The sequence below is a fragment of the Chlamydomonas reinhardtii genome, chromosome 8 (assembly GCF_000002595.2).
Source record: "Chlamydomonas reinhardtii strain CC-503 cw92 mt+ chromosome 8, whole genome shotgun sequence".
NCBI lineage: Eukaryota > Viridiplantae > Chlorophyta > Chlorophyceae > Chlamydomonadales > Chlamydomonadaceae > Chlamydomonas > Chlamydomonas reinhardtii.
Window position 1 is genome coordinate 2267679 of NC_057011.1, and position 27544 is coordinate 2295222.

Below are 27544 nucleotides of genomic sequence, written 5' to 3' on the forward strand. Positions count from 1 at the left end.
TGGAGAGCCCTGCTGCCCTTGGACATCACGCACATCACGGTGCGGCAGCCGTATGCCTACCAGCAGCAGCCGCAACTACCGCTGTGCCCGCCAGGTCCAGCCGTGCGTGCCCATCCTCCCCCGGCGCGCCTGCACCCGCCACTGCTTTTACTAGCCTTGATTGTCCTTGCCCTCTGATCCTCATGACTGTGACCAAGGCAAAGATCCGCAACACCTAATATCAACTCGCGTTATAAAATCGAAGCCCCACAATTATTGGCGGCCCAGTCGGCATTGGGTTTTTGGTTCCATGTCCTGCAATACGCGCAGACAGCTATTTAAGTCTCTAAACACCCCGATGCTTCACGCCGTTTCACGCGAGCCGTACTGCAATCTTTGCATGCTGCACCTCTCCAATCCATATCCAACAATCACCATAGGCCCGCCCTGAAAGCCTGGGCGCTGCATCTTAGCAAACTTTGCATTGCAGTAGTGTTCCGGTGATGCGTTGGTTCAGCAATCGGTGTTTGACTGTCTTGAGTATGTATGACTTGGGATAAGTCCTGACACGTGCAGTATTCCATGCAATAGCGCATCATCAATAGGAGCATACATACTATTCTCTAAATGCGCACGTACGGTATATAAAGCGTCCTTCATGCGTTTGTTTTACGTGCGTAGCCTTGGCGTCCAGTGTGCAGACGTAGCGCCGCAGTCTGCCCAAACAGCGGTTGGCACCCCTTCGAAGCTAGTTCAATCCCAGTAAACTCCGGCTCTCACGCCGACCATGCCAAAATCAAAAGCACGGCCAAATGTCACCACCCACTGGTGAGCCGCCTACTGCTGCTGGCCCGCCGCGGCGGTGCTAGCGGCGCAGACACCGCGACGCCGCCGCAGCAGCCGCTGCGTCACCCACGCCACCGCGGCCAAGACCACGGCCATGACCGTAGCCATCGCCGTTGCCCACATGGCCACCACCTCGAACCCGCTGTGCAAGCCCACCGACCAAGGCTGCCCGTGGCCCTGCTGCCCCTGCCGATCCTGACCCATGCGTTGACCGCCGTGGGTTTGCTGCAGTGCATCTGTGCCCCTGCCCGGCAGTCTGCCCGCGCCACCTCCGCCACCGCCGCCGCCAGGACCACCATCCATCGGCGGCAAGCCGGCTGCGCGCAGCTGCAGCCGCCTCAGCACTAGCGCGCCGGCCACGGCCACCGCCGCTGCCGCCGCGGCCGACACCGCTGCCGGCGACAGGCCCGCCTGGCACAGCGGCCCGTGGAGCCGTTGCCCTGATGCAGCGAGGCCCCACAGCAGGCGTCGCCGAGCAACTGCAGCGGCTCTACCGACCGCCCAAGCAGCGTCCGCCGCGAACCCCCGGCAGCGCGCCTCCGCCAGCGGCGGCGCCGGTCCAACCTCCGCCTCAGCTGCTGAATCGGCTGCTGATTCCGCTGTCGCTGCTGGTGCAGATGCAGGCACATGATCACCACACTCCTGCGGCAGTAGCTGTGAAGCAACCTCCGCCTGCTGCTCATATCCATGCCGCTCCTGACTGTGCTGCTGCTGCTGCTGCTGCTCCTGCAGACGTTGCCTGGCGGTGTCACGGCGTGCCACCGTCGGCGGAGGCGAGGCACTGCCAAAGCTACTTGCTGGGAGGACGCCTGTTGACAGTTAGGGGCAATCAGGCGATACATGCCCATCTTGGTGCACGAAACGAGCGGCGGAAGGACACGGCTGCGCTGTTAGGTGTGAACGCACGGCGGCCGAACGCATCCGAAGCCCCGAAGCCAGAGCACAAACTATGACCCAGCGTCGCGACAATTGAGCTGAGGCAGCACCCGCTTAGTCATGCACTTGCAAGGCACCCCAGTGACCTAACACTTCGGCTGCCAGCTGCTGACCTGCGCCCGCCAGCCCTGCCGCCATGTACTGCTGTGTGTACGGCAGATGAGTCTGACGCATGTACGACAGCAGCGCGTTCACCAGCATCTGCAGCTGCTGAAGATGCCGTACAGCTTCCTGTAGATCCTGCGCCGCTGCATCCGGCGGCGCCGCTGCACCGCCACTGGCAGTAGCCACGGCAGTGGCGGCAGCAGCGGAGCGCGCCGCCGCGAAACGGTTGCCGCCCATCAATAAAGACATCATGTCCGACACGAAGGGCGAAAAGCTGTGGGTGAAGGCGCGGGCTCGAACCATAGCGCTGCTGGTGCTGCTACTGCCGCCGCCCTCGCCAGCTGCTGCTACTGCCGCCTCCGCCTCCGCCGCCAGCTCCTGCTCCATTCGGCCCATGAGGCCACACAGCTCCGCCGCCACCTCCGGCGGCACCACCGCAATGGGGCTGTAGTGCAGCGCCGCCAGGGCCGCTGGGGCTGCAGCAGCCGCAGCAGCTCCGCCGGCGGCGGCGGGCTCCGCCTCCTGCCCATGGCCGTCACCCCGGTACGGCAGCACCAGCAGCGCCGCGCTGCCCTCGGCCAGCGCTGCAGGCAGGTCCAGGCTGCATAGCAAGAATGGGGTAATTTAAAGGGCAACAGGCGGGGACAGGCCGGGCAGGGTTCCTGCTTGAATCCTAGGTCCCTTATTCCATGCCGTTTTGGAAAGGATAGCTGTTGGGTTTTCCATTTCCGGCCTCACGGCTCACTCCGCTGAGTACTGACTGCGTGCCATGCACAGACACCAGACAACCAACCCCAGCGGCTCACCTGACGCTGGCTCCTCGCGGCCCCACCTCCACCTGCGGCACCTCCGCCACCACCGCGCCTGCCTGCGTCACCACCACCCGCACCAGCAGCGGGGGCGGCACGGCAGTAGCAGCGGCTGCAGTACCCGCCGTCCCGCCACCAGCGTCAGAGGACATGTCCAGGTGCAGCGTGAAGCATACCGTCTGCGTGGGTGCTGCTGCAACCGCCGCAGATGCTACTGCCGCAGCCTCTGCCTCTGGAACCGCTGCTCGCTGCCGCGGCACCGGCCGCTGCGCTGCTATAGCCGGCGGCACAGCAGGGGGGCCGCGAGCCCGGCCAGCGGCGAAGTCCGAAAACGCCGTTGTGGATGCAAGCTGGCCGCTGGACCCGCCGGCAGCAACCAGTGCCACAGGGGCTGCTACGGCCGCTGCACCTGAAGCTACTGCCGGGGCTCTGAGTGGACCTGAAGCTACTGCCGGGGCTCTGAGTGGACTGAAGCGGCCACCGGCAGGGCCGCTGTTGCTGCGTCGCGCCAGCAGGAGCCAGGGTGGCGGCGAGAAGGCCGCGACGGCTGCAGCCTCTGCTACTGGGTTGACAGCAGGAGCCGCAACCGCAACCCCACCGTGCGCGCGTGCACCTGCTTCACCTGCTGTTGCCAGACCACCCGTGTTCTCACCCTGCACCTGCTGCTGCCGCCACCACTGGTGTTGCTGCTGTTGCTGCTGCTGCTGCGGCTGGTGCTCCATGCGGTGTTGGTGCAGGCGCGCGGCGGCCGACAGGGAAAAGGAGCGATCCAGGCTGGGCGCACGTACTGCGCCGCCACCGCCGCCGCCACCGCCACCGCCACCAGTACCGGTTGACTCTGGCGCCGCCGCAGCGCCTACGAACGGCGAGGGGCGCAGAGAGCGATGAGATCCCGCGCGCGCAGGAGGCACTGTATCTGCACCAGTTGCCGCATCACGGCCAGCAGCGGCGGCTTGGTCCGGGCCGTGGATGTGGCCTGACGGCTGCCGCTGCATGAGGGCCCCTGCAAAAGGGCTCACAGCACCGCCGCCGCTGCTGCCGGCGTCACCGCCCCACGATACGCGGCCGCCAGCGCCGACGCCGCTGCTGCTGCCGCCGGCGGCACCACCCAGGTCGCGGACCTGCCCCGCAAAGATCATACTGGTCGCGGCGGCGGAAGGCGAGGTGGAGTGCGAGGCGGCTTCAGCGCCACAATGCTGCAGCCAGCCCTGCGCCGTCACGTTCACCGCCTCCGAATCTGGGGTGCCGCCGCCGCCGCCGTTGCCGCCGAGGCTGCCGCGAGCGTTAGCGGCGGGTGCGAAGCGGTCTTGATCTAGCGATTCCGAATCCGAAGCCGTTAGCAGCTCCATTACAACCTGCTGGTGGGGAAGCAGCGCCGCCGGCTCTGAAGCCGTCGCCATCGGCAGCGGCGGCACCGCTGCCAAGGAGGGGTGGAGAAAGGGCGTCACGGCGGCCGCAGCCCCAGCCTCACCGACACCGGCGGAGTCGCCGCTGCCGATGTCAGGGCTGTCCGGCGCCGCAGCGGAGGCCTCGGCAGTGCCGGCGGGTGCGTGGGCGCGGGCGTGGCGCGGGCGGCGGCCTTGCTCAGTCACCGGCACTGCTGTGGTGGCGATATGATGCGGCGGGACCAGACTCAAATCAAGGACGTTGTGGTAGCGGCTGCTGCTTCTGCTGCTGCTGTTGCCTGTGCTGCCACTGGCGCCAGCAATGCCTGCTGGCACGGCTGCAGCCTCCATGGCGGCTGCCGCGGCGGCAGCCGCAAAGGGCGTCGCCATGCTGCCCTGGAGGTCGGCGCCTAGCTGCACAACTCCACTGGATTCTGCCGCTTCTTGCCCTTTCCCCTCCTCCGCAGCCACTGTCAGCTGGCCCGTCGCGGGCCACCGCACCCCGGCCGGCTGCTTCCGCTCCCAGTCCCTCTCTTGCTGCCGTTCCTGCTGCCGCTCCTGCTGCCGCTCCTGCACCGCAACCCACCCCTCGCCTCCGCCTCCTCCTCCTCCATCATTGAAGCCGTACTCGCTGAGCTCACTGGCGCTGTCGCCTGCCATCAGGTCCTCACCCACGCCCGCGCCGCCCACTTCGCCACTGATCCCGTGACGCAGCCGGCGGCCCCCCGCCGCGCCCTTCTCCGAAGCAGTGTCGTCCACACCGCCGCCGCCACCTGCAAGCCCGTGCCATTCCCGGCTGCTGCGAGTGCCAAAGTACTCGGCAGCGCAGGTTAGGCCGCGCCGCGGCGGCGCCCGGCGGCGTGCCGCGCGCCGAGCTCGCGCGGACGCAGCCGGCGACTCCGGTGGCGGCGGTGAGGGTGAGCTGGAGGGCACCAGCGCCGCCGCCACGGCCTGGCGCCCTGGCTCCTGCAGCGGCTCCGCCAACGCTGACCGCCGCTCGCTGCCTTGTTGTGGCGCTCCAAGGGTCGTTGTCGCCGTGGCGGCCTGGGGTTCGGCGCCGCCCCCAGGTGCTTCTGATTCCGCGGCTGCATCGGCAGAGCCCCAGCGTGATGCGGGTGAGAGCGCCGCCACCGCTGCCCGCACGGCTGTCCGAGGATCACCCGGGGCCGTTGCGCGGCTGCTGCCAGCGACAACGGGTGCCTGCGGCTGGCCCTGCGGCTGCTGCGGTGGCACTTGTTGCTGTTGCAGGGGCCGATGCAGCGGCGCGCGCGGCGGCGACGCTGCTGCTATCAGCACTGGCGGGTCCATGTAGACCAGCAGCGGCACCATCTGCGGCGGCGGCGGCTGTGGAGGCAGCGGCGGCTCCCCGTACTCCCCATCCGCGCCCACCGCATTCCCGCCGGCTGGGTGCAGCAGGTGCAGCGGCAGCAGCAGCTCGGCGTGGGCGGCCTCGGGCAGCTGTAGCAGCTGGCCGTGCAGCTCGTCGTGCAGGGCCTCCATGGCGGCGTGCAGGAGGGCGTCGGACGCGGCGGCCTCGTCTGGACCGTCCGGCGCATCGAACTGCGCGCGGAAACGTAAGGAAGGCAGGGGACGGTTTAAGGACGGGAAGGGGCTAGTTGCGGTCGCTTCACTGCAAGGAGCAACATAGCCAGTGCGACGGAGTGCCCCAGTGCACACACGCCTTGCAGACGTTTCCACCTTTCCACCGGATGCTCCGGAGGGGCACCAGCAGCAGCAGCAGCAGCAGCAGTGCCCTGCAACTCCCCGCGCAATGCACGCCGCCGCCCCACGCACCTGCAGTCGCAGCACCACCTCGATGCAGCCCCGCAGATACTGCACCTGCGTGGCATAGCTGTGCCACCTCAGCCCGCCGCCGCCGGGCACAGGCGTAGCCGCCGCCGCCGCCGCCGCCACCACCGCTCCATCGCCGCCATCACTTGCCGCAGCGGCCGGCTCCGAGGCCTCAGCAGCGGCCGCGACGCGGGCAGAGGGATCAGCAGCGCCAGCGCCGCGAATGGCTGCGGCGGCGCCAGGCGCGCCTGCCGCCGCTGCAGCAGGGGTGGTTGAGCCCGGTGCCAGGCCTGCTGCACTCGCTGCAGCCTCGGATGACGGAGTCGCAGCGAACAGGGATGAGGTTCCGGAGCTGCTAGGGATGCCGCTGATGCTGCTGGTGTCACTACTTATGGCACCGCCGCCGCCGCCGCCCGTGCCGCTTGCGCTGCTCGGAAGGCCGGCTACGCCTGTGCCTGGTGTGCCAGCGGAGCCAGAGGCAACATCGCAGCTGTCTGTGCCGACGTTTGCGGTTTGGCTGCGAGCGTATGCGCTGCTGCGGCGAAGGACTTGCTCCACTGTCCGATGCGCTGACGCTGACAGGGCGGCGGCAGTCTCCTCGAACGACATCCCTGGCGGCGTGTCAAACTATAGGCCGGGGCGGCAAAAGGTGGAACAAAGTCCCCTCATGGACATACTCCAGTCAATGCCCAATATCACCAACCGACACAATCTGCCCCGCTGCTTGCCGCCCGGTGCTTGCCGCCCCGCCTAGACACACCTTCATGGACACGGTGACGTGGCGTGCCGGGGAGCGGTACAGCGCCGACGGCGACGACGACGACGACCCCGCACCCCCGGTCCTCGCCCACCCCACAGACGCAGAAGGCAGGGCGCCCGCGGCGGTAGCGGCAGCTGCGGCGGGCGTGGCTGCCATCACGGCCGGCGCGGGAGGCTGTAGCAACAGCCGTCGGAGCTGCAGCGTTGGCGCCGAAAGGGGCGCCGGTGCCAGGGCTGGTGGTGGTGCTGGCGGCGGCGGTGCCAGAGCCGGCAGGGTACTGGGCGGCCCCGCTGCCGTCGCCGGTGCATCGCACTTCCCTGGGACGCATGTGAGCCGCTTTGAGGCTGCCGCAGGCGGCGAGTCCGGGGCGCCCGCGCCGTGCTCCATGTCCGACGCTGGTGCAAAGGTGTAGCTCGGCGGAGAGGCCGGCGGTGCAGCCAGCGCGGGTGCACCGCTCAGACCCCTGTGGCCCGTCAGTGGCGCCGCCGCCGTCAGGCCCGTGCTTGCTGCCAGCAATGCGCTTCTGCCGTCAGCCCTGTGCTTGCTGCTGCTGCTGCTGTTGCTGCTGTTTTTATCCCCGCCGCTACTTCCGCAGCCGCCACGGAGCAGGAGAAGCCCCTGCGGCGGCGGCAGCAGCGGCAGCGGCCGCGCCTCTGTAGTACTAAGCGGCCCTGGTTGCTCACCATGCTTGCCATAGCGGCTGCAGCTGCTACTGCGGGAAGCACAGTCCGTCACCGCCTGACGCTGTGCGGAGCCGAGTAGGGACACCGCGGCCGCGCAGGCATCAACGGCAGTAGCACACGCTGCCGCCCCGTGCGACTCCTCGGCTGCTACAGCCTCCCGCAATGACTGGATGCCCGCCTGTTCCACATGATCGGCAGCGGCCGGCGAGCTCAGAGTCGCCGCCAGTGGCGCGAAGGCACCAGCAGGCTCACAGCCGTCCTGAGCTGCAGCCGCTGCAGTATTGGCGCGGCGGAAACCGCCATCACGGCTGCGACTTCCAGACCCTGTTGTCCCGGGTGCTGCTGCCCGTACATTCGCCGTGGGCCCCTGACGCCCCGGGGTCTGTCCCGTATCTGAGATTACCCCCATGTACACAAGGGCTTGCAGCAAACCCTCCTGCTGGTCCTTCTGCAGCGCCCCCGCCGCCGGCGCCGCGCCCGCGGCAAGTCCAGGCGCAGGGGCACACGCAGTCGCCACCGCTCCATCTAGGCGGGCCGGTGGTCGCCACGGTGCCGCTGCTGGAATCTGAATAAGCCCTTTCGGCAGCGAGCATTCGCCGACGCTGCTGCTGTCGCTAGGTGCAGACACCACTCTGGCCGCACCGAGCAGGCGCCAAGTGTGCTGCACGCTGCATGCGGCGGGCTGCAGCTCGTTAAGGTTCTCAAGGGCGCCAGTAGGCTCAAGGCCAGGGCCGGCGTCCGCTGCCGCCTCCGGACTGCCGCCGCTGACTGTCAGGAAGCTGCAGCCGCGGCCGGTGCTTCCTTCCGCAGTTCCACCGCTGCCGCCACCACCGCTACTACTGCCACAGCCGCCGCTACCACTGCCTCCAGGGTCACCGCTGCCGCCAAGGCCGCTACGCCCACCGGCCTGCTGCCCCCCGCCCAAGCCGCTGCGGCCCGTGCCGCAGCTGCTGCCGGTGAAGCTGCTACCGGCGGTCGCCAGGCTGCTAGCCGTGGCAAGGCTGCTGGCCGCGGTGGCCGCCGGCAGCAGCAGCTGCCCCAGCGTGCTCACGTGGCTGCTGCTGGGCCCCCCCGCCCAGCCGCCCGGGGGATTTGCGCCGCCAGCCACCGCGCCCGACCCACATCGCGCCGCCCGACCCATCACATCGCGCTGCGCCGCGCCTGCGCAGTCTGCTGCCGCCGCCGCCAGACCCAGCGCCGCCGTCGTGGGGACACCACCTGGCCCATTCCCTTCCAGGTCGGCTGATTCGGGTGGCGCGGCAGTGGGCGCCGGAGGCTGGGCGCCGCCGCCGCTGCCGCTACCGCCGCTGCCGCTGCCGCCGCTGCCGCTGCCCATGACCGCCGGCGCGCTGCTGGCTGCTGCGACCAGTTGTGAGCGTGGTTCTTGCTTTTGCTGCTGCGCCTGCGCCGCCGCGCTGAAGATGTCATAAAGCCTGTCCATTCGAAAGGAGGAGTTCGCGCTCGATCGAGTGCATACCAGTTAGGCGATGAACCTAGGAATACATCGTGCGTACATGCGTGCGGTTTGATGCGTCCGGGTTACGCGGGCAGCGCAGCTAAGAAGTTACAGGCCAGCCCCGCCCAGGATGACTGCAACACGCACGCGATGGGAGGAACTCGGAGCTTGGCACAATCGCATAGCCAGCGCCACCTGCAGTAGGGTCTACCTACACGAGCAAAGGCTGCTGCAAGCTGTGGCAAGCGGGAGCGAGCCTGTGTTCAGACGTTCTGACGACCCGTGGGCCCCGCTCATATTCGTGTGGCGCCCGGGACCCAGCTGTTTATTTCGGGCAACTTTCCATCCGCCCACCTTCAAGCCTCGACGCGTCTTGGCAAGAGCGCCAGGCGCAGCACATCGAGTTCGTGTGTTCCCAGCAGAGCTGCTGCCTGTGAGCAGCGATCTTATTACCTACGCCCATGCAACATGACGGGATGCTGACGCATCCCCCCGGAGCAAATTGGAGGGGGGGGGAGGTTGGGGTAGCTTGAACGGCGCTTGGGGAGGGTGGGGGTGCAGGGGCGTGTGTGGGGGTGGGTTTGGGCATTTCCTTGGCTGGCACGGGCTGCCACCGGACGCCTGGGAGCGCTCTCGAAAGCCAGGCACGCAACGCAGGCAGCGGGGAGGGCGTGCGGTGTTGTGGGTGTCCTGTTCTGTGCGCGGGTGCCCACGGGGTGGAAGCGGGGAACGGGCGAAGGCGTGTGCAAGTGCGGAAGTGCTCGGAATGCGCGCCGAGCGACCTTAACGCGCTGCAATAGATATCTTCGCAGCATTTGTGACCTAGCGGCAGCTTCACGCGGCTGTGGCGCAGACCTCGGCGTGGGAAATGATAAAAATGCCGACTCGGCGAACTATGCCGCCCGAGCCCGCTGAGCGGCCCAAACGCTTCTATCCATGTCTCGACACCGAGCGGCGCTGGGCTGGAGTCCGGGCGCGCAGCCCGGCGCGAGGCAACTTCTGGAAATTTGCCGAGCATCGTTCCCAAACTCACTCTCCCGATCGCCCGGCGCCCCGCTGATGCGATTGTATATCAGTAAATGATATGTTGAATTCATATTATGCACGTATCGGCACGAGCTCGCGCCGGAGTGCGCGCGGGACAGCTCGCAACGTTTTTATTTCGCGAAACCGTCGCGACCTTTTTTCTCCGCGCGCGGCCGGCGCCGCGCCCCCATTTTTAATATCGTGCATATCTATAATGCGAGTGCCACAACACTGCATATCACCGGCGGCCGCGCGGCTGCGGCGAGCGGAAGGGCGAGTGTACGGCGCGCACGCACGCACGGACGCACGGACGCAGTGAACTTTTGAGGGCGGCATGTCCCTTCGCTTTGCTCCGGGAATTGCCACGCTCAACATGACGGGATGCTGACGCATCCCCCCGGAGCAATTTGGAGGGGGGGGGGGGAGGTGGGAGCAGCTTGGGCGGCGCTTGGGGAGGGCGGGGGTGCAGGGGCGTGTGTGCGGGTGGGTTTGGGCATTTCCTTGGCTGGCACGGGCTGCCGCCGGACGCCTGGGAGCGCTGTCGAGGGCCAGGCACGGAACGCAAGCAGTGGGGAGGGCGCGCGGTGTTGCGGGCTCGCTGTTCTGAGCGCGGGTGCCCACGGGGTGGAAGTGGGAAACGGGCGAACGCGGAAGTGCTCGGAGTGCGCGCCGAGCGACCTTAACGCGCTGCAACAGATACCTTCGCAGCATTTGCGACCCAGCGGCAGCTTCACGCGGCCGCGGTGTCGACCTCGGCGCGGGAAATGCTAAAAATGCCGACTCGGCGAACTATGCCGTCCGAGCCCGCTGACCGGCCCAAACGTTTCTATCAATGTCTCGACACCGAGCGGCGTTGGGTTGGAGGCCGGGCGCGCAGCCCGGCGCGAGGCAGTTTCTGGAAATTTGTCGAGCATCGTTCCCAAACTCGCTCTCCCGGCCGCCCGGCGCCCCGCTGATGCGATTGTATATCAGTAAATGATATGTTGAATTCATATTATGCACATATCGGCGCGAGCTCGCGCCGGAGTGCGCGCGGGACCGCTCGCAACGTTTTTATGCTCGCGAAACCGTCGCGACCTTTTTTCTCCGCGCGCGGCCGGCGCCGCGCCCCCATTTTTAATATTGTGCATATCTAGTATGCGAGCGTTACAACACTGCATATCACCGCCGGCCGCGCAGTCGCGGCGAGCGGAAGGGCGAGCGCCTCCGGGATTGTGCCGTATACGCACGCAGAGACGCACGCAGAGACATGACGGGATGCTGACGCATCCCCCCGGAGCAATTTGGAGGGGGCGGGAGGTTGAGGTAGCTTGGGCGGCGCTTGGGGAGGGTGGGGGTGCAGGGGCGTGTGTGGGGGTGGGTTTGGGCATTTCCTTGGCTGGCACGGGCTGTCGCCGGACGCCTGGGAGCGCTGTCGAGGGCCAGGCACGGAAGGGAAGCAGCGGGGACGGCGCGCGGTGTTGTGGGTCCGCCGTTCTGAGCGCGGGTGCCCATGGGGTGGAAGCGGGGAACGGGCGAACGCGTGTGCAAGTGCAGAAGTGCTCGGAATGCGCGCCGAGCGACCTTAACGTGCTGCAATAGATATCTTCGCAGCATTTGCGACCCAGCGGCAGCTTCACGCGGTTGCGGAGCAGACCTCGGCGCGGGAAATGCTAAAATTGCCGACGCGGCGAACTATGCCGCCCGAGCTCGCTGACCGGCCCAAACGCTTCTATCAATGTCTCGACACCGAGCGGCGCTGGTCTGGAGGCCGGGCGAGCAGTCCGGCGCGAGGCAGCTTCTGGAAATTTGCCGAGCATCGTTCCCAAACTCGCTCTCCCGATCGCTCGGCGCCCCGCTGATGCGATTGTATATCAGTAAATGATATGTTGAATTCACATTATGCACATATCGGCGCGGGCTCGCGCCGGAGTGCGCGCGGGACCGCTCGCAGAGTTTTTATGCTCGCGAAACCGTCGCGACCTTTTTTCTCCGCGCGCGGCCGGCGCCGCGCCCCCATTTTTGATATCGTGCATATCTAGTATGCGAGTGCTACAACACTGCATATCACCGGCGGCCGCGCGGCCGCGGCGAGCGGAAGGGCAAGCGCTCTCGGGATTGTGCCGTATACGCACGCAGAGACGCACGCAGAGACGCACAGTTTTGGAGGCGACACATTCCTCCGCAACATGACGGGATGCTGACGCATCCCCCCGGAGCAATTTGGAGGGGGGCGGGAGGTTGGGGTAGCTTGGACGGCACTTGGGGAGGTGGGGGTGCAGGGGCGTGTGTGGGGGTGGGTTTTGGCATTTCCTTGGCTGGCACGGGCTGCCGCCGGACGCCTGGGAGCGCTGTCGAGGGCCAGGCACGGAACGCAAGCAGCGGGGAGGGCGCGCGGTGTTGTGGGTCGGCCGTCCTGAGCGCGGGTGCCCATGGGGTGGAAGGGTGGAAAGGGGAAGGCGTGTGTAGGCGCGGAAGTGCTCGGAGTGCGCGCCGAGTGACCTTAACGCGCTGCAACTGATATCTTCGCATTACGTGCGACCCAGCGGCAGCTTCACGCGGCTGCGGGGCAGACCTCTGCGCGGGAAATGCTAAAAATGCCGACTCGGTGAACCGCGCTGTCCGAGCCCGCTGACCGGTCCAAACGTGTCTACCATTGTTACGACATCGATCGGTGATGGGCTGGAGGCCGGGCGTACAGCCTGGCGCGAGGCAGCTTCTGGAAATTTGCCGAGCATCGTTCCCAAACTCGCTCTCCCGGCCGCCCGGCGCCCCGCTGATGCGATTGTATATCAGTAAATGATATGTTGAATTCATATTATGCACATATCGGCGCGGGCTCGTGCCGGAGTGCGCGCGGGACAGCTCGCAACATTTTCAGGCTCGCGAAACCGTCGCGACCTCTTTTCTCCGCGCGCGGCCGGCGCCGCGCCCCCATTTTTAATATCGTGCATATCTATAATGCGAGTGCTACAATACTGCATATTACCGGCGGCCGCGCGGCTGCGGCGAGCGGAAGGGCGAGTGTACGGCGCGCACGCACAGACAGACAGACAGACGCAGTGAAATTTTGAGGGCGACACATCCCTCCGCAATCGGAGATTGCTCCGGGAATCTGCAGATTGCTCCGGGAACGCACAGTTTTGGAAGCGACTCATCCCTCCGCAATCTGCAGATTGCTCCGGGAATCACCGACTCGGAGCCGCGATGACTGACAACGGGGACGGAGACTGTGAGATGGCCAGGCGCCTGGCAGCCAAGGACCGCCTTTAGCAAGCTCTGGAGTTTCCATCTTACTGTAAAAGTTTTGATTACTTAGACGTGGAAAGATTTTACGTTCCTTTTGAATGCAGACCTGACAGCTGGACTGCAAACGTGCTTTGATACTGCTGTATACGTGCATCACAACGAGTGCATTATGTCTAAGCAACAAAATGTATGTGAAGGCCCGGAGTTACGCTTTGCTGCAGTCGGTGCAAATTTGGCGTTCCGGCCCGGTTGGACTCTACGCCAGTTTGTGCGACTACGCAGCGATTACTTCGTTCCTTGGTATGTTATCAGATATGTTAGGGCAGGTCTTGAAGGAAATATTACGCTTTAGCACTGACCGAACCCCTGAAAGTTTCCGCAGCCCGATTTTGCCCAGCACCGAGCGACCCCCCTCCCGGCCTCCCCCCCCCCATCCCGACCCCCGCCGCGCATCCCAACCGCCGTGCCACAATCCGTACACATGTGTGCATGTGTAACAGAAGGCACCGGGCCATGCCTGACTGCACACGCACCCCACGCACACCGCCGCGTTCACTGTGCAGACGACCGAGAAATTTTGCAGTGGAGACAGCCCGGGCGCATAGACACACGTAAGTGGTTGCGCAGATGGGGGGAGGGGGGGCACAACGCGAGGCCAGGGGCTTCAGGCTGCCAAACAAAGCCAGCTAGTTTGCACGCCTCCGTCCTCAACTTCACAGGGTAGCTGCACGCACGCGAAGAGGCTAAGCTCGGCCAGCCTGAGCGCGCCGGCGAAGCGGGGCGGCACCTGCGAATGACCAATGGCAACACAACGCAATGGGGCCGCCTCCGGCTGCGTGGCTGCAGTTGGCGCCGGCACCCTCAGGGTGGCCGAGAAACAGAGGGAGCGCGATGGGGGGGACCCATGGGGCTGCAGAGTCAGCGGTCTTCCCCCGCTTCGCTCGTCTCCGGGCGTAGGCCAGCTCAGCACAGAACTATGTTCACATAGCACATTCAACGGAGCTGACAACGCAGTGGAAGCTTACCATATGCTTGGGACCTTTCAACAACCTTGCAAATTCTGTAATCGCCGCCGCGCGCGTGAGCTAGCGTGAACCTCTGCTGCCGGCGCGATGGCGGCATTGAAGGAGTGCTGCCGCAGCAGCAACAGTGACGCTGCGGCGCCGTTGCCTGCCGAGTCACCGCCTGTGAGGCCCTCCAGCGGCAGCCACTCGCCGGCGGCAATCGCGCCGATGGTGGTGGCCTGGACGGCGCCTTTGGCGATCGCCTACCTCCCCATCGCCGCCGTGCTGCCGCAGCTGCCGCACAGTGGGCCGCCGACTGGCCGCGCCGCCGCGCTGCTCGCGTGCGCGGTGTGGCCGGCGCTGCAGCTGGGACTGCAGCGGCCGGCACTGCTGGCGCCTCTGCCGCCACCTGCTGCTAATGCTGGTGGTGGTGGAGGTGGTGGTGGTTTTCGTGGACCAAGCGGCTCTAGTGCGGAGCGGGCAGAGGGCGGTTACGGCGATGGCTGCATGATTGGGCCCAGCACCAGCAGCCCCGGCACCCAGGGCCGAGACCATCCTCGCCAACCCGCTAGCACCAGCACTGGCGCCGTGGGCCTCGTCGTCGCTGCCTGTGTGCGCGACTGGCGCCGGCTGGGCTGGCTAGCGCTGGCGGTGGCGCAGCGCGCGCTGCGGCTGGCGGCGGGCGCGCATGCCGCGGCGGCCATAGGCGCCATTGTGTGCGGCTGCGTGCGCGGCTGGGGCAGCCCCTGTTGCCGCGCCATGCGGCAGCTCACCAGCTGCAGCGGGCTGCTGCTGCAGTTGGGGGTGCTGGTCACCGCGCTGTGCACCGCGGCGGCGCTGGAGGCCCCGGCCTCGGCAGCTCACGTGCGCGACGCTGGTCGGGAGCAGAGGCAGCAAGCAGAGCAGGCGCTCAAGCGCCCGCCTGTGCCCTGCGCCGCCGATCGCGCTGCTTCTGCCAGTGCTTCGGGAACGGCGGTGGGTGGTGCAGCCGCCCCTCTAGCCGGTGCCATCAGGCCGGGGGCACTGGTCCTTTCCACGCCGCCGCCGCCACCGATGTTACGGACGGTGACGCGCCTGGCGGCGCACGCCCTCTGCGCCGCCGGCGCCCTCTACCTGGGCGTTCACTCCGCCGCCGTCGCCGCTGCCGCCACCGGCTTTGTGCATGGCGGCGGCGGTGGCAGTAGCGTGCTGTGGCTGCTGCTGCCGCCGCCGCCCAATGTCGACAGGCCGGCTGTGTGTCGGTCCGGACCGCCCGCCGCATCGCTCACAGCCTCCGGCTTTCCCACCTTCCTTCTGCCGATCAGTGGCATGTTCGGTGGTGGCCACTTTGGGGGCCGGGCACGGGACACGGCAGCGGTCGCGGCGGCGGCGCCGCCGCTCTGCGTTCCCGCGGAGGTGGCGGTGCTGGTGGCGGTGCTAAGTGGAATCCTGGCTGCTGCTATCTACCACATGATGGTCCCGGTGCTGGCGTGGGTGTTCGCTTGGGCCGTGGCCCGGACGATCGCGCTCATGGCATCCAGCCCCGCTGCTGGATGGCCGACGCCCCACCAACAGCTGCTACAGCAACCGCTACAGCCGTCGCTGCTGCAGCAGCAGCTGCAGCCACCGCAAGAGCAGGCGCCTGACGCGCGCCCGGGGCTGGAGTCGGGCACAGCGTCGGCTGCTGCACAGCTGCTGGCACCAGCACAGCAGACAGAGGCACGCCCACAGCAGGTGGTGGCGCCGGTGACTGCATCCCTCCTGGCGGCCGAGGCCGCGGACGCAGCGACCGCTGCGACTCCCTTCACGCCTGCGGCAGCGGCGGCGGCGGAGACGAGGGCGGCAGCGGCGGCGGCGGAGACGAGGGCGGCGGGGGCGGCGGCGGAGACGAGGGCGGCGGGGGCGCGTGCATCGGCTCTGTACCGCTCGCGGTCGCGTCAAGTGACGGCTGCATTCAAGGTAGGAGGCCCTACGTACGTCGGCTAGGCGCTGGTTGGGGGCTGTAGCAAGCACACGCACATGAGGGGAAGGGCGGCAACCAACAGCAGCCCCTTTTGGGTTGCCTCCTGCTTGCCTCTCGACGCGATCTGGCTCGAGCGACCTGCCAACTAGATGGTGGCGCGCATGCCTCCACCCAGCGCCCTTCGTCTTGGCGGCCACGACCGTTGCTCACGACTGCTCCGCCCACCTCCCTAACCAACTGCGTTGCATTCCCACAGCTGGAGGTGCCGCCGGGCGTGTCCTTCGAGGCCGCCGCCTCCTTCGTCTCCGCCCGCGTCCACCTCACCGTTCAGGAGCTAACGCGCGACCTCAGCAGCCGAAACACCAGCGGCCGCAGCCGTGGAGGAAACGGCGGTGGCGACAATAGTGGCGGTGGCGGTAACAGCTCTAGCGATGAAGCTATGGTGGGTCAGCGCCGCGGTGGCGGTGACGGTGACGTGACAGAGGAGCCGGCCGCTGATGCGTCCAGCAATACCAACGGCGGCGGTGGGGGCGGCGGCGGCAGTAGTGCCTGCGGCAGCTTCGGAAGTGGCGGTGGCAGTAGTTGCGGCAGTGAGCCCACAGTGCCAACCACCGACGCGCGGCCGGCACCATCCGATGCTGCCAGCGCTTCTCTTACCGCAGTCTCAACAGGCACCGGTGCCGTGCCTGACACAGATCCGCCGGCCGCGCCGGCGGAAGGCCGTGGCCACCGGAGCAGCAGCAATGGCAGTAGCGGCGGCGGCGGCGGTACATCAGGCAGCGGCCGCATCCGCAGGGGCTCGTGCTACAGCGGCGGTGCCCCAGATGTGCCGCCATTGCTGGCGCCGACGGCCGCTGACCGCCGGCAGGGCGGCAGCATGGATCTGACCAGCCCCATGGCCGACCCCATCCCCGACCCCAGCTCCAGCCCCTCCGAGCTCAATGTGGTGTCCCGCAGCGCCGGCAGCGGTCCTGCGGATGCTGAGGCAGCGGCGGATCCTGCTGCTGACGCGGCGCCTGCTTCAGACCCAGGCACCGCACGCTGTGCAGGTACTGCAGGGCTGTCCGAAGCGCCCCCAGCCCCAGCCCCTGCTACTGCTGCGGCTGCTGCTGCTGCGGCTGCTGCTGCTGCGGCTGCTGAGGCGGCGGCAGAGGCTGCTGCCGCAACGGCTCGGCCGCTGCCGCGCTTCGCCAGCTACGCGACTCATGTGCAGTGCGTGCCGGGCTGCATCGAGATCATTCTGCAGCTGCAGGTGAGGCGGCAGCAGCGTCAAGCGTCACAGCGGGAGGGGATCGCTAGATAGGGTGCTCAGATTGCGAGGTTGGCCAGGTTCTGCCGCTGCAAGCGCACCGCGCTGACGCTATGGTGGTACCCAAAGCCCCACCTTGCCCTGACTCGCTGCCTCACCGTCTTTGCTGCCCCGCCGCCCATTCACCCGTTCGCCCATTCCCGCCCCTTTCAGTTCGCACCCGAGGATGAGGATGAGGGGCAGGCAGCAGACGGCATCCAGCAGCCTGTCAACGTCACCGGCAGCAGCAGTGCCGACGTCAGCAGCCGCAGACGTACGGGCGTAGCCCCGCTGAGCGCCGGCGCGGCGGCGGCCGTGCGGACTGCGGACGCGGCGGCGGTGGAGGCGGCTTTGGAGGCGGCTGTGCAGGCCGCCGTGCTGGCACTGGAGGCAAAGCTAATGGAACAGCTGCAGCAGGCGGCGGCGGAGGCGGCTGTAGCAGCGGCGCAGCAGGCGAATGTGGCTGTAGCCAGTGGCGGCGGTGTTGGCCAAGGCGAGGCAGACGCCGCTGCGGCTGTGGCGCCTGCTTATGAGATGTGCGATACTGTTGTTGATGGTGGCTCTGGAAATGAGCAGCAGCGCGAGGAGCAGGTGCGGAGGGCTCTGGCACCGGAGGGGTCGCACGGCAGCCCACTCCGTGTCGGCAGGACGGGCAGCAGCCGCCAGCGCCGCAGTAGCAGCAGCAGCAGCGGCAGCAGCAGCAGCGGAGGAGGCGATCAGGGCGACGGCAGTAGCAGCAGTAGCAGCGGCAGCGGTGGTGGTGTTGGCGAAGCTACTGCTGCGACTGTCCCAGGCTCGCAGCAGAGCACAGGCGGCGGCATCCCGCGCGCGGTGTGGGTGGTAACGACTCCGGTGGCCTCTCGCGCGGGCACCGCCTCCCCTGATGAACCTACCGCAGGCAGCCGTGGCCGCCGCAGTAGCAGCCGCGGCCTCACCTCCGGCACCGCGCAGGTTGCCGCCGGCCGCGACAGCACTGGCGGCGGCGGTAACAGCCAAGCCGCCGCAAGCCGGGGCCTGCAGTCGGGCAGGAGCAGTGTCAGCATCGACGTGTGTCAGCAGGTGCCCGGCAGTGTCGAGTCAGCTCCGGCTGACGGCGCGGCGGCGGCAGGCGGAGCAGCCGGGCTGCTACTGCCCCCGGCGGCGGCGTCAGCGGCTGGCGAGCTGCTGCGCACGCTGTCCGCCGGGGCGTCGGCGGCGGCCGGGGTGCGTGGCACGGACCCAGAGAGTGGGGAGGAGAGCCCACGAGAGAGGCCGCAGGAGGGCCCGCAGGAGGGCCTACAACAGCAACAAACTGACCTGATGCCGCAGTGGCTTGCAGCTGCAAGCGATACCAGAAGTAGTAGCGCTGGCAGCGCACGCGCGGCGCCGCTGCTGGTTTGCATGGACCCCCCAGTGCTCAGCACGGCAGCGGCGGCGCTCGCTGCCGCCGCCGCCGGCAGCAGCAATGAGGCGTCGGCTGCTGGGAACGCGGCGCGCGCGCATTCCAGCGTGCGCCTTGATGTGTTCGCCCCGGAGCACTTCCGATGGTATCGCATGCGTCCTGCTCCTACCGCTGCTGCAGCCGCTGCTGCAGCCACTGCGACTGCCGTGCCGCCGCCGCTACTGGTGCGGGTGGTGGTGACGCAGGCGGGCGCAGTGGTGGCTGAGGTGCCGCGGCTGGAGGTGGGGCCGCGAGGAGCCAGCGTCAGGTGAGCGTGTCGGTGCATGGTGTTTGTGCAGCCACGTCGCGTAGGTCACATAAGAAGTGGCATATGCATGCCGTGTAGCACATGGGGGGCATCTGCCTCCGTGTGGTGTGTGGCCGGGCAGAGGCACGGCCGGGCTGGCATCAGCAGGTGCTTAGCATGCTGCCACGTGCTGTAACAGCGAGAAGAGGGCCATTTGCGCGCGTGTTGACACGCGGATTCGCATTCTTCCCTTTTCCCTCGTAGCCTGGACCTGTCTGGCTTGGCCGAGGGCAGTGCGGCACTGCTGGTGCTGCCGTACCGCGGCGGCCGCAAGGCAGAGCCCGACGGCAGTAGTGCTACAGCCCCTGCGGCCCTGGCGGCGCTGCACTACAGCCCCATTGCGGTGGTGCCGCCGGAGGTGGCGGCGGAGCTGTGTGGCCTCATGGGCCGCATGGAGCAGGAGCTGGCGGAGAAGGAGGCGGCGGCAGTAGCAGCAGCTGGCGAGGGCGGCGGCAGTAACAGCACCAGCAGCAGCACCAGAAGAATCACCCGTGCCCGTGCCTTCACAGAGCACCTGTGTCCGCTGGTGTCAGACATGGTGTCAATGCTCCTGGGCTGCGGCCGGCTGGCGGCAGAGCACACAAGCAGTAGCAGCAACATGCGCCGTGGGGTCGGCGGCAGCAGCGCCACTGGCGGCAGTAGCAGCCAGCCGCCGCCAACAGGTGGACGGCCGGACGGCGCCGCTGCAGACTCTCAGCGTGCCGGTCCCGCAGCAGGCGATGCGGCCGCCAGCGCGAGCGACGCAGCAGCCGACAGCGCCGCAAGCAGCAGCGCAGCTGCCCTCACGAACAGTACCGGTGGCAATGGAAGTGACAGTAAAGGCAGCAGCGATGACAGCGGCGGGAGTGGGAGCAGTGCCAGGGCAAGCGGTGGAAACGGCAGAAGCGCCGCCGTCGACGGTTTTGCCGTTGGCGGCGGCGCCGCCGGCCACCATGATCACGTGATGGCCGTTGGAGATCTGCACGATCTGGCGGATGGGCTCTTCAACTTCCTCCGTGACATGGGGCTGCCGTACACACTGCAGTACCTCGTGGACGGGCTGGGGGCCATTGCCGCCGCCGTAACAGCGCCAGCCGCCGCCGCCGCCACCTACGCACCTATTGCTGCCGCCGCTCATGCCGCCAGCGCGGCCATAGCCTCAGCTGCGATGGCAGCCGCAGATGCTGACGCAGGCGCTGACGCTGGCGCTGACGGCGAGCGCGCCCGCCGTGCCCCTGGCTTCCCAGCCCGCGGGTTCGGCGCTGGTCCTGTTCCGTATCAGGAGGAGCCGCAGGAGCCGCCGCGGGCGCCTGGTAGTGATGGTGCTGACGACATCAGCAGCACCGGCGGCGCTGACGACGGCGGCCGCAGCGCTGCTGGCGGCAACACTAGTAGCGGCGGCGTCCTGGCGGCGGTGGAGGATAAGGCAGTGCGGCTGCTGGCGCTGGCCTCGGAGAGCGAGCGGCTGCTGGTGGCGGTGAAGAGCGTGGCGCGAGGCTTCAGGTGGGTGGGCTCTTTGTTACTGGCGTGAGGGCCCCGGGCTCTTTCTCACTTGAATGTGGGCTGCTGGGCTCCAGCCAGGGAGGAGCGGTCCGGTAGTAGGTAATGGGCATGGCCTTACACGTGGGTTCGGCTTTGCGTGTACCTAGCTAGCTCAGCTAGTGCGCGCTTGCTTGCGAGGTGGAAGGCTGCGTTTCCAGTAGCTGGTTGGAGGTTGGTCCTGCTGGTTGGGGCCTGGTCTGGTAGATGAGCCGCATGCATAGAGAATAGGCGCTCTTGAGGCTTTGCTGCCCGTCTAAGCTTGCATACATCGACGCCCTTCCTGCCCTCCCCCGCCTCTCAATCCCTACCTCACCCTCAGCGACCCGCAAGTGGAGGCCGCCTGCCGGCGCTTCCGCTGCTACGAGTGCCAGCGCCTGCGCCTCGACCACGCCGCCGCCGCCGCCCATGCCGCGCTGGCCGTGGCAACCATCATACTGGTGGCACGCAGGCTCGGAGACCGCGGCGGCGGCGGCAGTGACGGCTGGGATGGCGGCAGCAGCTGGGACATGCTGAAGGGGGCTGCTGGCGGTACGCTGCTACAGCCGGCGGCTGCCGCGCAGCAGCTGCTGCAGGGCCTGCCGGCGGCATGCCTGCTGCTGGCGCTGGCGCTGGTTCCAGCACTGGTGCTGCCGGCGGTGCTACTGGAGCGGATCGGGCCGCAGGCGGGCGCCAGGTGCGTGTGCGGGTGGGCGTTGCTTGTGTGCGCGTGTACTACGCAAGCAATGCGCCGCGTCTAAAGGTCCGCCACGGGCTTGCGACACTACTGCGCTTCGGGTGCTTCATGCGTGTGACCTGTGTGACCGCTGCATGTGCTACGCGTGCTGTGGCCCAGCTTTCTCATACATTCTGCCCCGCGGCGCAGCTGGCGGGAGACCATCGTAAGTCTGATGCACGTGGTGCTGGTGGCGACGCTGTGCATGTACGGCAAGTACGGCGGCGGCGGCGGACCTTGCGGCGGCGGCGGCGAGGCGTGGCAGCTGCCGCTGCAGGCCGGCAGGGCGCTGGCGTTGCTGCTGGTGGTGGTGCAGCCGGCCGCTTATGGGGTGAGCAGTAGTAGGGCCGGTGGGGTAGTATGTAGAGGCGGGTGGGGCACTGGACGTACCGTATCTGAGTGGCGAACGTACGGGTATTCATCCTCCATGTATGGGCAGTACTTGACACCTGGTACTGTTCGCAAACGCGCACAGATTCACTTTGCCAGCGGCTACTGCTGCTGGGTGTTGGACATGGTGCTTCTCACGCTGGTGCACTGGCGCTGCACAGAGCTAGAGGCGGCGGAGCGCGGCGGTGGCGGCAGCATGGGCGGCGGCAACGCGGAGCAGTGGGGCGTGTGCTGGGCACCGTCGTCTTGGGTGGAGGCCGTCGCACCGGCCGTGACGGGGGTCCTGGGCTCGGGTGCGCTGGTGGCGGCGGTGGACACGGCCTGGCGCCTCCACTTCCTGCGCAACCATCATCATCAGCACCAGCAGCAGCAACAGTGGCGCTTGGGGTCACAGCAGCCGCGATGACGGGCGGTGTTGAGGGAGCAGCAGGAGGCAGCAGGCGAGGCAAGGAGCATGAGAGCGAGGAGCAGGAGCGGAAGCGAGCTGCAGTGACGGCGACAGGCAGGCAGCAAGGAGAAGGAAAGTGTGAAACACCGTAACCTGGCAACACAGTCGCCCGTGGTGCTGGATGCCTCAAGCAAGTATGTATCCATGCCATCGCCCCCCGGCTTTTAAGGATACCTCCCATGACCCATGGGGCGCTGTGTACGTAGTTGCCGATGGCGGTCAGCAGGGGCGCACAACTGGCGGGTCTTCTCATGTCGCTTGATTGTACGTTTCTGCGTCCATGGACGGGCGCACCCTTTCACACCCGTGCAGCTGCAGTGTTGTAGGCACTGTCCAGGCGTGTGCTGCTTGGTGAATTTTCATGTGACGGTATGTAAAATGAAAACCTGCTGGAAAGTAGTGGCGGTAATACCTTATGTCGCGCATGCCGTCTGTTGACGTGCTTAAATACCCATGGGAATTGCTGTCACAAAGAGCGCCGCCATAGACTGAGGCAACGGCGGTGCCGCAGTCCTACCTGTGTCGCTTGCCCATTGGTTGGCGCATACCATATGTTGGGATTGGAAGTTTACGAGCGAGTGCGCACAGGTGGACGTCGAGTTGCAACCGAGCATTCATAATGTCATATCGCAGGATACCGGTACTGCATCGCACGATGAGACTTATCATGACCTGCGTGTATGTCTGAGAAGCATGCAGTGGGTGCTGACAGCGAGTGAGTCGCTGATGCTCGGCAACGCACGTGCCTACCTGCATTCTGCATGGGGCGCAGCAAGAGGATTTCACTGTGTGAAAGTGTATTCATCATTCATGGATTGCTGCAAGTCGAGCGGAGGTAGGGATGCATGCAGAGCTGCTGAATTGGGTTGTCATCCTAATTGCAGGCATACAGCACGCATGCAGTAATCGGCGCCGGCGCATTGGCTGGGGAAGCAAGGCAGGGTGCTCGCGCAAAGCAACAAGTTTTTGGCTGAGCCCCCTGTCGTACATGTTGGACATGTATGTTGAGTTTGTTGGGCGGAGTGTTGAGGAGCGCGTGTGTGGGCCCGCAAGGATGGAGCAAGAGAGTTTATGGACACGGATGACAGGGCCGGTGGCGATCGAGCGCCTCGCTGGTCACTGACCTAGGCTCGGTCGGCAGCGGCGGCTACAATTTTGGCGGTTGGTTGGCAGTGCGTGGGGGTAGGTGCCAGGCATGGCAATGGCGTGCTGACATCGGGCGCTGAGGCAAGATGGAGGCACCGAAACAGTCATACGTCAGGGCTGCATGCGCCCCTGCAGTAGAGCAAGTACGGCAGCACGTAGGTGTGTGTGAGAGCGAGGCAGAGACAGGGAGCCAGTTGCGTGCTGGTCTTCGGGGCTGATGCTGATGCTGCAGACATGCATAGGCCGATGGGCCGATGGGCGCCCTTCGGTGGAGCTGGAACGCGGATGCCGGCAGGCACCCTAGGTGGGCATGCATGCCTGGTGCCAGGCAGGTCTGTAGTCATCCATGCGCATTGTACGTGTTGTAAATGAATCATGCATGAATAGTCATGCATGCCTTAAGGATGAATCAAGCATTCAAGCCAGCCCGCTACATGGTATGAAGTGCACGGCTGGCACGCCCAGACACGCCTCACCTCTATGCTTTGGGGTCTGACAACTAGATAGACCTCGGGCTAGGGGTGCATCTTAGCATCTCGAGTTTGCAAGGTTGGTCACGCACCTTATTATCTCGGATGGCCCTAAATCCTAATACACCAAGGGGGCAGGGGAACCTGCCCTATACGGTATCTCTTCGTGTGCGTGCGGCCTAACGGCCCGAAACTGCGTCAGCGACTCAGCGTTACTCCGTTGGTCGATGTGACACACCCTTCCTGAGACTTTGCCCTGCACCGCACCTCTCTCATGCTTCTTAAACGAAAGCTCCTTCGTAACAGTGCTGGACATCCGGTAGGTGGAACTGTTACAAACTCAGCATTCAACTCAACGTCTCCAAACACAGGTCATTTCGGACTTCCGCAGGACAACCGAACCAATTCAACCAGCTGACAGCCACCCTGCCGGCCTTTCATGCCGGCGGTACTACCCTCGAGCCTCCCACACTCTCAACCAACTTTGCCCTCATGTATGGCGGGAAGAAGTCCTCACACTTCTCCCGTACGGACGGAAGCAGGTAATCACGCGGCGTGACTCGGCGGCGGCAGTTGGCGGCGCTGCAGGTGCAGTCGAACGTCTCGAGGCCGGTGTCCTCAATGGACTCATCCATGACTGTCCCGTAGTCAATGCAAAGCTCCTCGCCTTCGCTGATGTCCCGCATCGCCACCACAGTCACCGAATCCTGTTGCAGGTCCGGACGTGCAGGCAGCAAGGGGAAGCTCAAAGGGAAAGGGGCTGTGGATGTGGATGGGCTGTGTAACATGCGTGACGCTCGAGCCACCTTGCAGCACAGCATACTGAACGTAGCGGCATACTACGGTAAACGTGGCGTGGACATGCAGATAGCACACACCCGCCTTGAACCGAAGTGCTGTTACGGTACCCACCAGCATGCCGCAGCAGGGGTCACACGAGTGGTTGATGTAGTCTGGGCTCTCACTGCCGGCGCCAGGAATGGGCACCATCCACAGCGCAGGCGCCACCTGGCACCGACATGGGCGGGTAACGGGGGTGCCAGGCAAGTGGACGCGCGAGGTGCGGTGCTGGGGTCAGGCGTCGAGAGGATGAGCACCACCCTGTGTTTGGGCGGCGTTTGGGGTCTGCCTCATGCTGCACGAGCCCTGGCCTTGAGGTCCCGTCCTGCCGTGCAGGGATTGAGCGCTCTGCCCAGCGGCCCTGCTGTGCGTGTCTGGGGTTGGCCTCATGGGGCAGTACATGGCGGGAGCCCGCTCCCTCCCAAAGCGCACGTGCACAACCGACACACCCATAGCTCATTGCCCCTTCCTACCTGGATGAAGTGCATGGTGGGCAGCCGCCGCTGCACCTTGAGGACCTCGTGGCGCCCCAGCACCTGCGGCAGGCGTGGCAGATGCACGCCCATCACGCCACATGCGTACGTGCATGGGATGGAGGCCACCCGCACATCTCATCACACCATGCCGCACACACACACAGACACACACACACACAATCACATACAGACGCGGCACACGCACGCACCTTGCCTCCGAAGTACAGCAGCACCTCGCCCCTCAACAGCGGCCGCAGCGCAAACAGCCCCAGCGCCACCACCCCGCTGTCCACCGCGGCCTTCGCGGCCTCATATGCCTCAGGCGTCGCCGGCGGCTCCTTTCCGTCACCTGCACGCCACCAGCCAGCAAGCCCGGTGCATACGCCGTGCGCACACGCGTGTTCGTGCTCGCTCGGTCACCGACATACACACACTCAGCGTCCGGCGGGTTTCCTTCCTTGTGCTCTCTAATACACAGTCCGGCGGCGCCGCCAGTAGTACCATGACGTGTAATGCAACCGAGCCCGCAGCAAGGCTAGGCGCGAGCCGGGACCCACCCATGGACGCACGCACCTGCGCTCGGCGGCAGCTTGCGCCCAGGTGCCACGCCTGGATGGTGCCAGCCCACCTCGCGGCACTTGGCGGCGATGTAGGAGCTGGTGTGGCCCGCGTTGGCCGCCACCCAGTCCGGGTCCCTGCAGCAGCAGCAGCAGTAGCAGCAACAACACGTAATGTGTGCAGGCACACCGCGCAAACGGAACCTGCGCGCACGGCGGGCGTCGGCAAGACGCCACCCAAGCCGCATCAACCGGGATCCCTCCCACGCCACAAAGCACAGGCGCATGCGCGCACAGCAGCAGCACGATAGGTAAACCCTCCATGTAACACATGCACCCGCTCACGCCGCACGGCCCCCATTCGCAGCGCACGCTCCCATGCACCCTCCCACGCACCCTCCCACGCACCCTCTCACGCACCGGTATTCCGAGAAGCCCAGCACACCGCGGCAATGCGCGCTGCCGCACAGGCACGCCATGCCCGCGTGCATGCTGGCCTCTGTCTCCGTCAGCCCGTAGTCGTAGGTGAGCTCTTCGCCCGCCGCCACGCGCCGCTTGGTCACCACCCGGTCGTCGCCGTCGTACCTGTTGGGCCGCATGCGCGTGTATGTTGGGCGGTTAGTCGTTGGCGGTGGCTGGTGAAGCGGCGGTGGGGGTATGGGGGCATGGGGGCATGGGGCAGCAGGGCAAGCAGTGTGGCGTGCGTGTGCGTGGTTGATGATAACGATTGCGCGTGCCAGCAGACGCCACACAACCAACATGTCCCCGGCACCCACCAGCAGTTGCCTTGGCGATGCGTGCCGTGCCGATCACAATGACGCGTTGGGTGGGGGGCGTCAGTGGTGTTGCGGGCAAGGGACGATGCGGCAGGACGGAGAAGCGAAGTAAGGATCTTGCCGCTTACGCTATGTGCCTGCAATGAGGCTGTCCAAGGCAGGTCTGTTCAGCCATCATGTTGTGCCGCTGCCCGTTGAGGCCCCGATCCCCACGCGCCGCCGCCGTACCGTCGCAGCTGTGGTTGAAGTGCCAGGCGGGGTCCTCCGCGGGTTGTGGGGTGACGCCGTACAGGTCGTGTCCCAGCATGTAGGAGAAGCGGCACAGCGTGTCGCGCTGCGGGTGGGCCTGGATCTGCTTTCGGCTGAAGCAGAACAGCGGCACGTCATCTGCGATCAGGGAACGGCCGAGGGAACCAGCAGAGTGAGCGAGGGCAGCAGTGGAGGGGCCAGCAGTCCACCCGGTCATGTGCTGTAGGCAACGTTTTGCATGTCGGGCGAAACGCCCGCGCCAACCCACCTTCCCCATACCACCACACGGAAGTCCCGGCCGGCATGTCCTCCTTGGCAAAAAGGCTCTTGTGGCCGGTGCCATACTTACCTCCGCCGCGGAGCTCTATGAGCTCGTGCAGCATTTGACGCTGCTGAGGACATCACCGGACAACATTGGCGGGAGAATTCCAGGCAGGCTCAGGCCACGGCAAGACATCAGCGGTTTTAAAGTACGAAAGTTGTGCTCCTCTTTTTGTAACGCAACTTGGCGGGGGAGCACAATAACGACACTGGGGTTTTGGTAGCAGTTCAAGCTGGCTGCTACTTTGCAACCTTACCTTTCAAGCTTAAAATAGCATACAACCAGGCAGGATGACGGGTTGGGTGCCCGCAGGCAAGTTTCCTGTCAGAAGAGCTATCGTGTTTAGGTCATCTTTGCTTCTGGCTGCCGGCAGATGGTAGTACACTGGTATGACTTAAGCTGTGAATTATGTTGTGCGAAAGTCTTCGCAGTTTAGCAACCCCTGAGTGACTGAGGAAAACTGTCGGTCTGTCGCCCGCATTGAGCATGCCCAATGACTGGGTACATCAATTGACTCGGTTGTTGTAATTGTGATAAATGCGATCCCCATCTTTGCTGCAAACGGCTTGGCTGCATGGACTCGGCTGAAACCGTTTTCGTGCCAACACGTCTACCCCCGCACCCTGCACCCCGCCCACCAGCTCGTCCTACTCCCCGCCGGCCTTTCGGGCA

General features: G+C 66.1%; 3 protein-coding genes across 4 annotated transcripts; 1 reads left to right on the forward strand and 2 right to left on the reverse strand.

The window, feature by feature from the left end:
• Positions 1–142: 142 nt before the first annotated feature.
• Positions 143–9148, reverse strand: CHLRE_08g370116v5 (uncharacterized protein). Its single transcript, XM_043065014.1, has 5 exons — positions 6612–9148; positions 5855–6478; positions 2673–5620; positions 1875–2467; positions 143–1634 (listed from the first exon to the last, which is right to left on the reverse strand). The coding sequence occupies exons 1-5, from the start codon at positions 8733–8735 to the stop codon at positions 817–819; spliced, it is 7107 nt and encodes a 2368-aa protein (XP_042922015.1). The 5' UTR covers positions 8736–9148; the 3' UTR covers positions 143–816.
• A 4800-nt stretch (positions 9149–13948) lies between these two features.
• Positions 13949–23520, forward strand: CHLRE_08g370150v5 (uncharacterized protein). The gene is made up of 7 exons (XM_043065015.1): positions 13949–15946; positions 16207–17202; positions 17413–18926; positions 19170–20447; positions 20806–21159; positions 21349–21529; positions 21674–23520. The coding sequence occupies exons 1-7, from the start codon at positions 14117–14119 to the stop codon at positions 21992–21994; spliced, it is 6474 nt and encodes a 2157-aa protein (XP_042922016.1). The 5' UTR covers positions 13949–14116; the 3' UTR covers positions 21995–23520.
• A 1-nt stretch (position 23521) lies between these two features.
• CHLRE_08g370200v5 (uncharacterized protein) lies at positions 23522–27368 on the reverse strand. 2 transcript variants are annotated; one of them, XM_043065017.1, is made up of 10 exons: positions 27129–27368; positions 26819–26939; positions 26530–26688; positions 26302–26311; positions 25946–26110; positions 25542–25663; positions 25178–25317; positions 24966–25028; positions 24565–24660; positions 23522–24359 (listed from the first exon to the last, which is right to left on the reverse strand). In XM_043065017.1, exons 2-10 carry the CDS (start codon positions 26931–26933, stop codon positions 24090–24092), a joined length of 1140 nt encoding a protein of 379 aa, XP_042922018.1. In that variant the 5' UTR covers positions 26934–26939; positions 27129–27368; the 3' UTR covers positions 23522–24089. The 2 variants fall into 2 exon arrangements, with proteins under 2 accessions (XP_042922018.1, XP_042922017.1); XM_043065016.1 differs by having other exon boundaries at positions 26819–26942; positions 27129–27290.
• Positions 27369–27544: the final 176 nt, after the last annotated feature.

Excerpts from the sequence above, each read along its gene's own strand:
- CHLRE_08g370116v5 (XM_043065014.1), bottom strand. The coding sequence starts at position 8,735 with ATGGACAGGCTTTATGACATCTTCAGCGCGGCGGCGCAGGCGCAGCAG. Across the intron at positions 5,621-5,854 it reads AGGTGGTGCTGCGACTGCAG|TTCGATGCGCCGGACGGTCC; the intron begins GTGCGTGGGGCG and ends TTCCGCGCGCAG. Across the intron at positions 1,635-1,874 it reads GGCAGGGCTGGCGGGCGCAG|GCGTCCTCCCAGCAAGTAGC; the intron begins GTCAGCAGCTGG and ends AACTGTCAACAG.
- CHLRE_08g370150v5 (XM_043065015.1), top strand. The coding sequence starts at position 14,117 with ATGGCGGCATTGAAGGAGTGCTGCCGCAGCAGCAACAGTGACGCTGCG. Across the intron at positions 17,203-17,412 it reads AGATCATTCTGCAGCTGCAG|TTCGCACCCGAGGATGAGGA; the intron begins GTGAGGCGGCAG and ends CGCCCCTTTCAG. Across the intron at positions 20,448-20,805 it reads AGCGTGGCGCGAGGCTTCAG|CGACCCGCAAGTGGAGGCCG; the intron begins GTGGGTGGGCTC and ends CCTCACCCTCAG.
- CHLRE_08g370200v5 (XM_043065017.1), bottom strand. The coding sequence starts at position 26,933 with ATGCTGCACGAGCTCATAGAGCTCCGCGGCGGAGGTAAGTATGGCACC. Across the intron at positions 25,664-25,945 it reads CTGGGCTTCTCGGAATACCG|GGACCCGGACTGGGTGGCGG; the intron begins GTGCGTGAGAGG and ends CTGCTGCTGCAG. Across the intron at positions 24,661-24,965 it reads CCACCATGCACTTCATCCAG|GTGGCGCCTGCGCTGTGGAT; the intron begins GTAGGAAGGGGC and ends TGTCGGTGCCAG.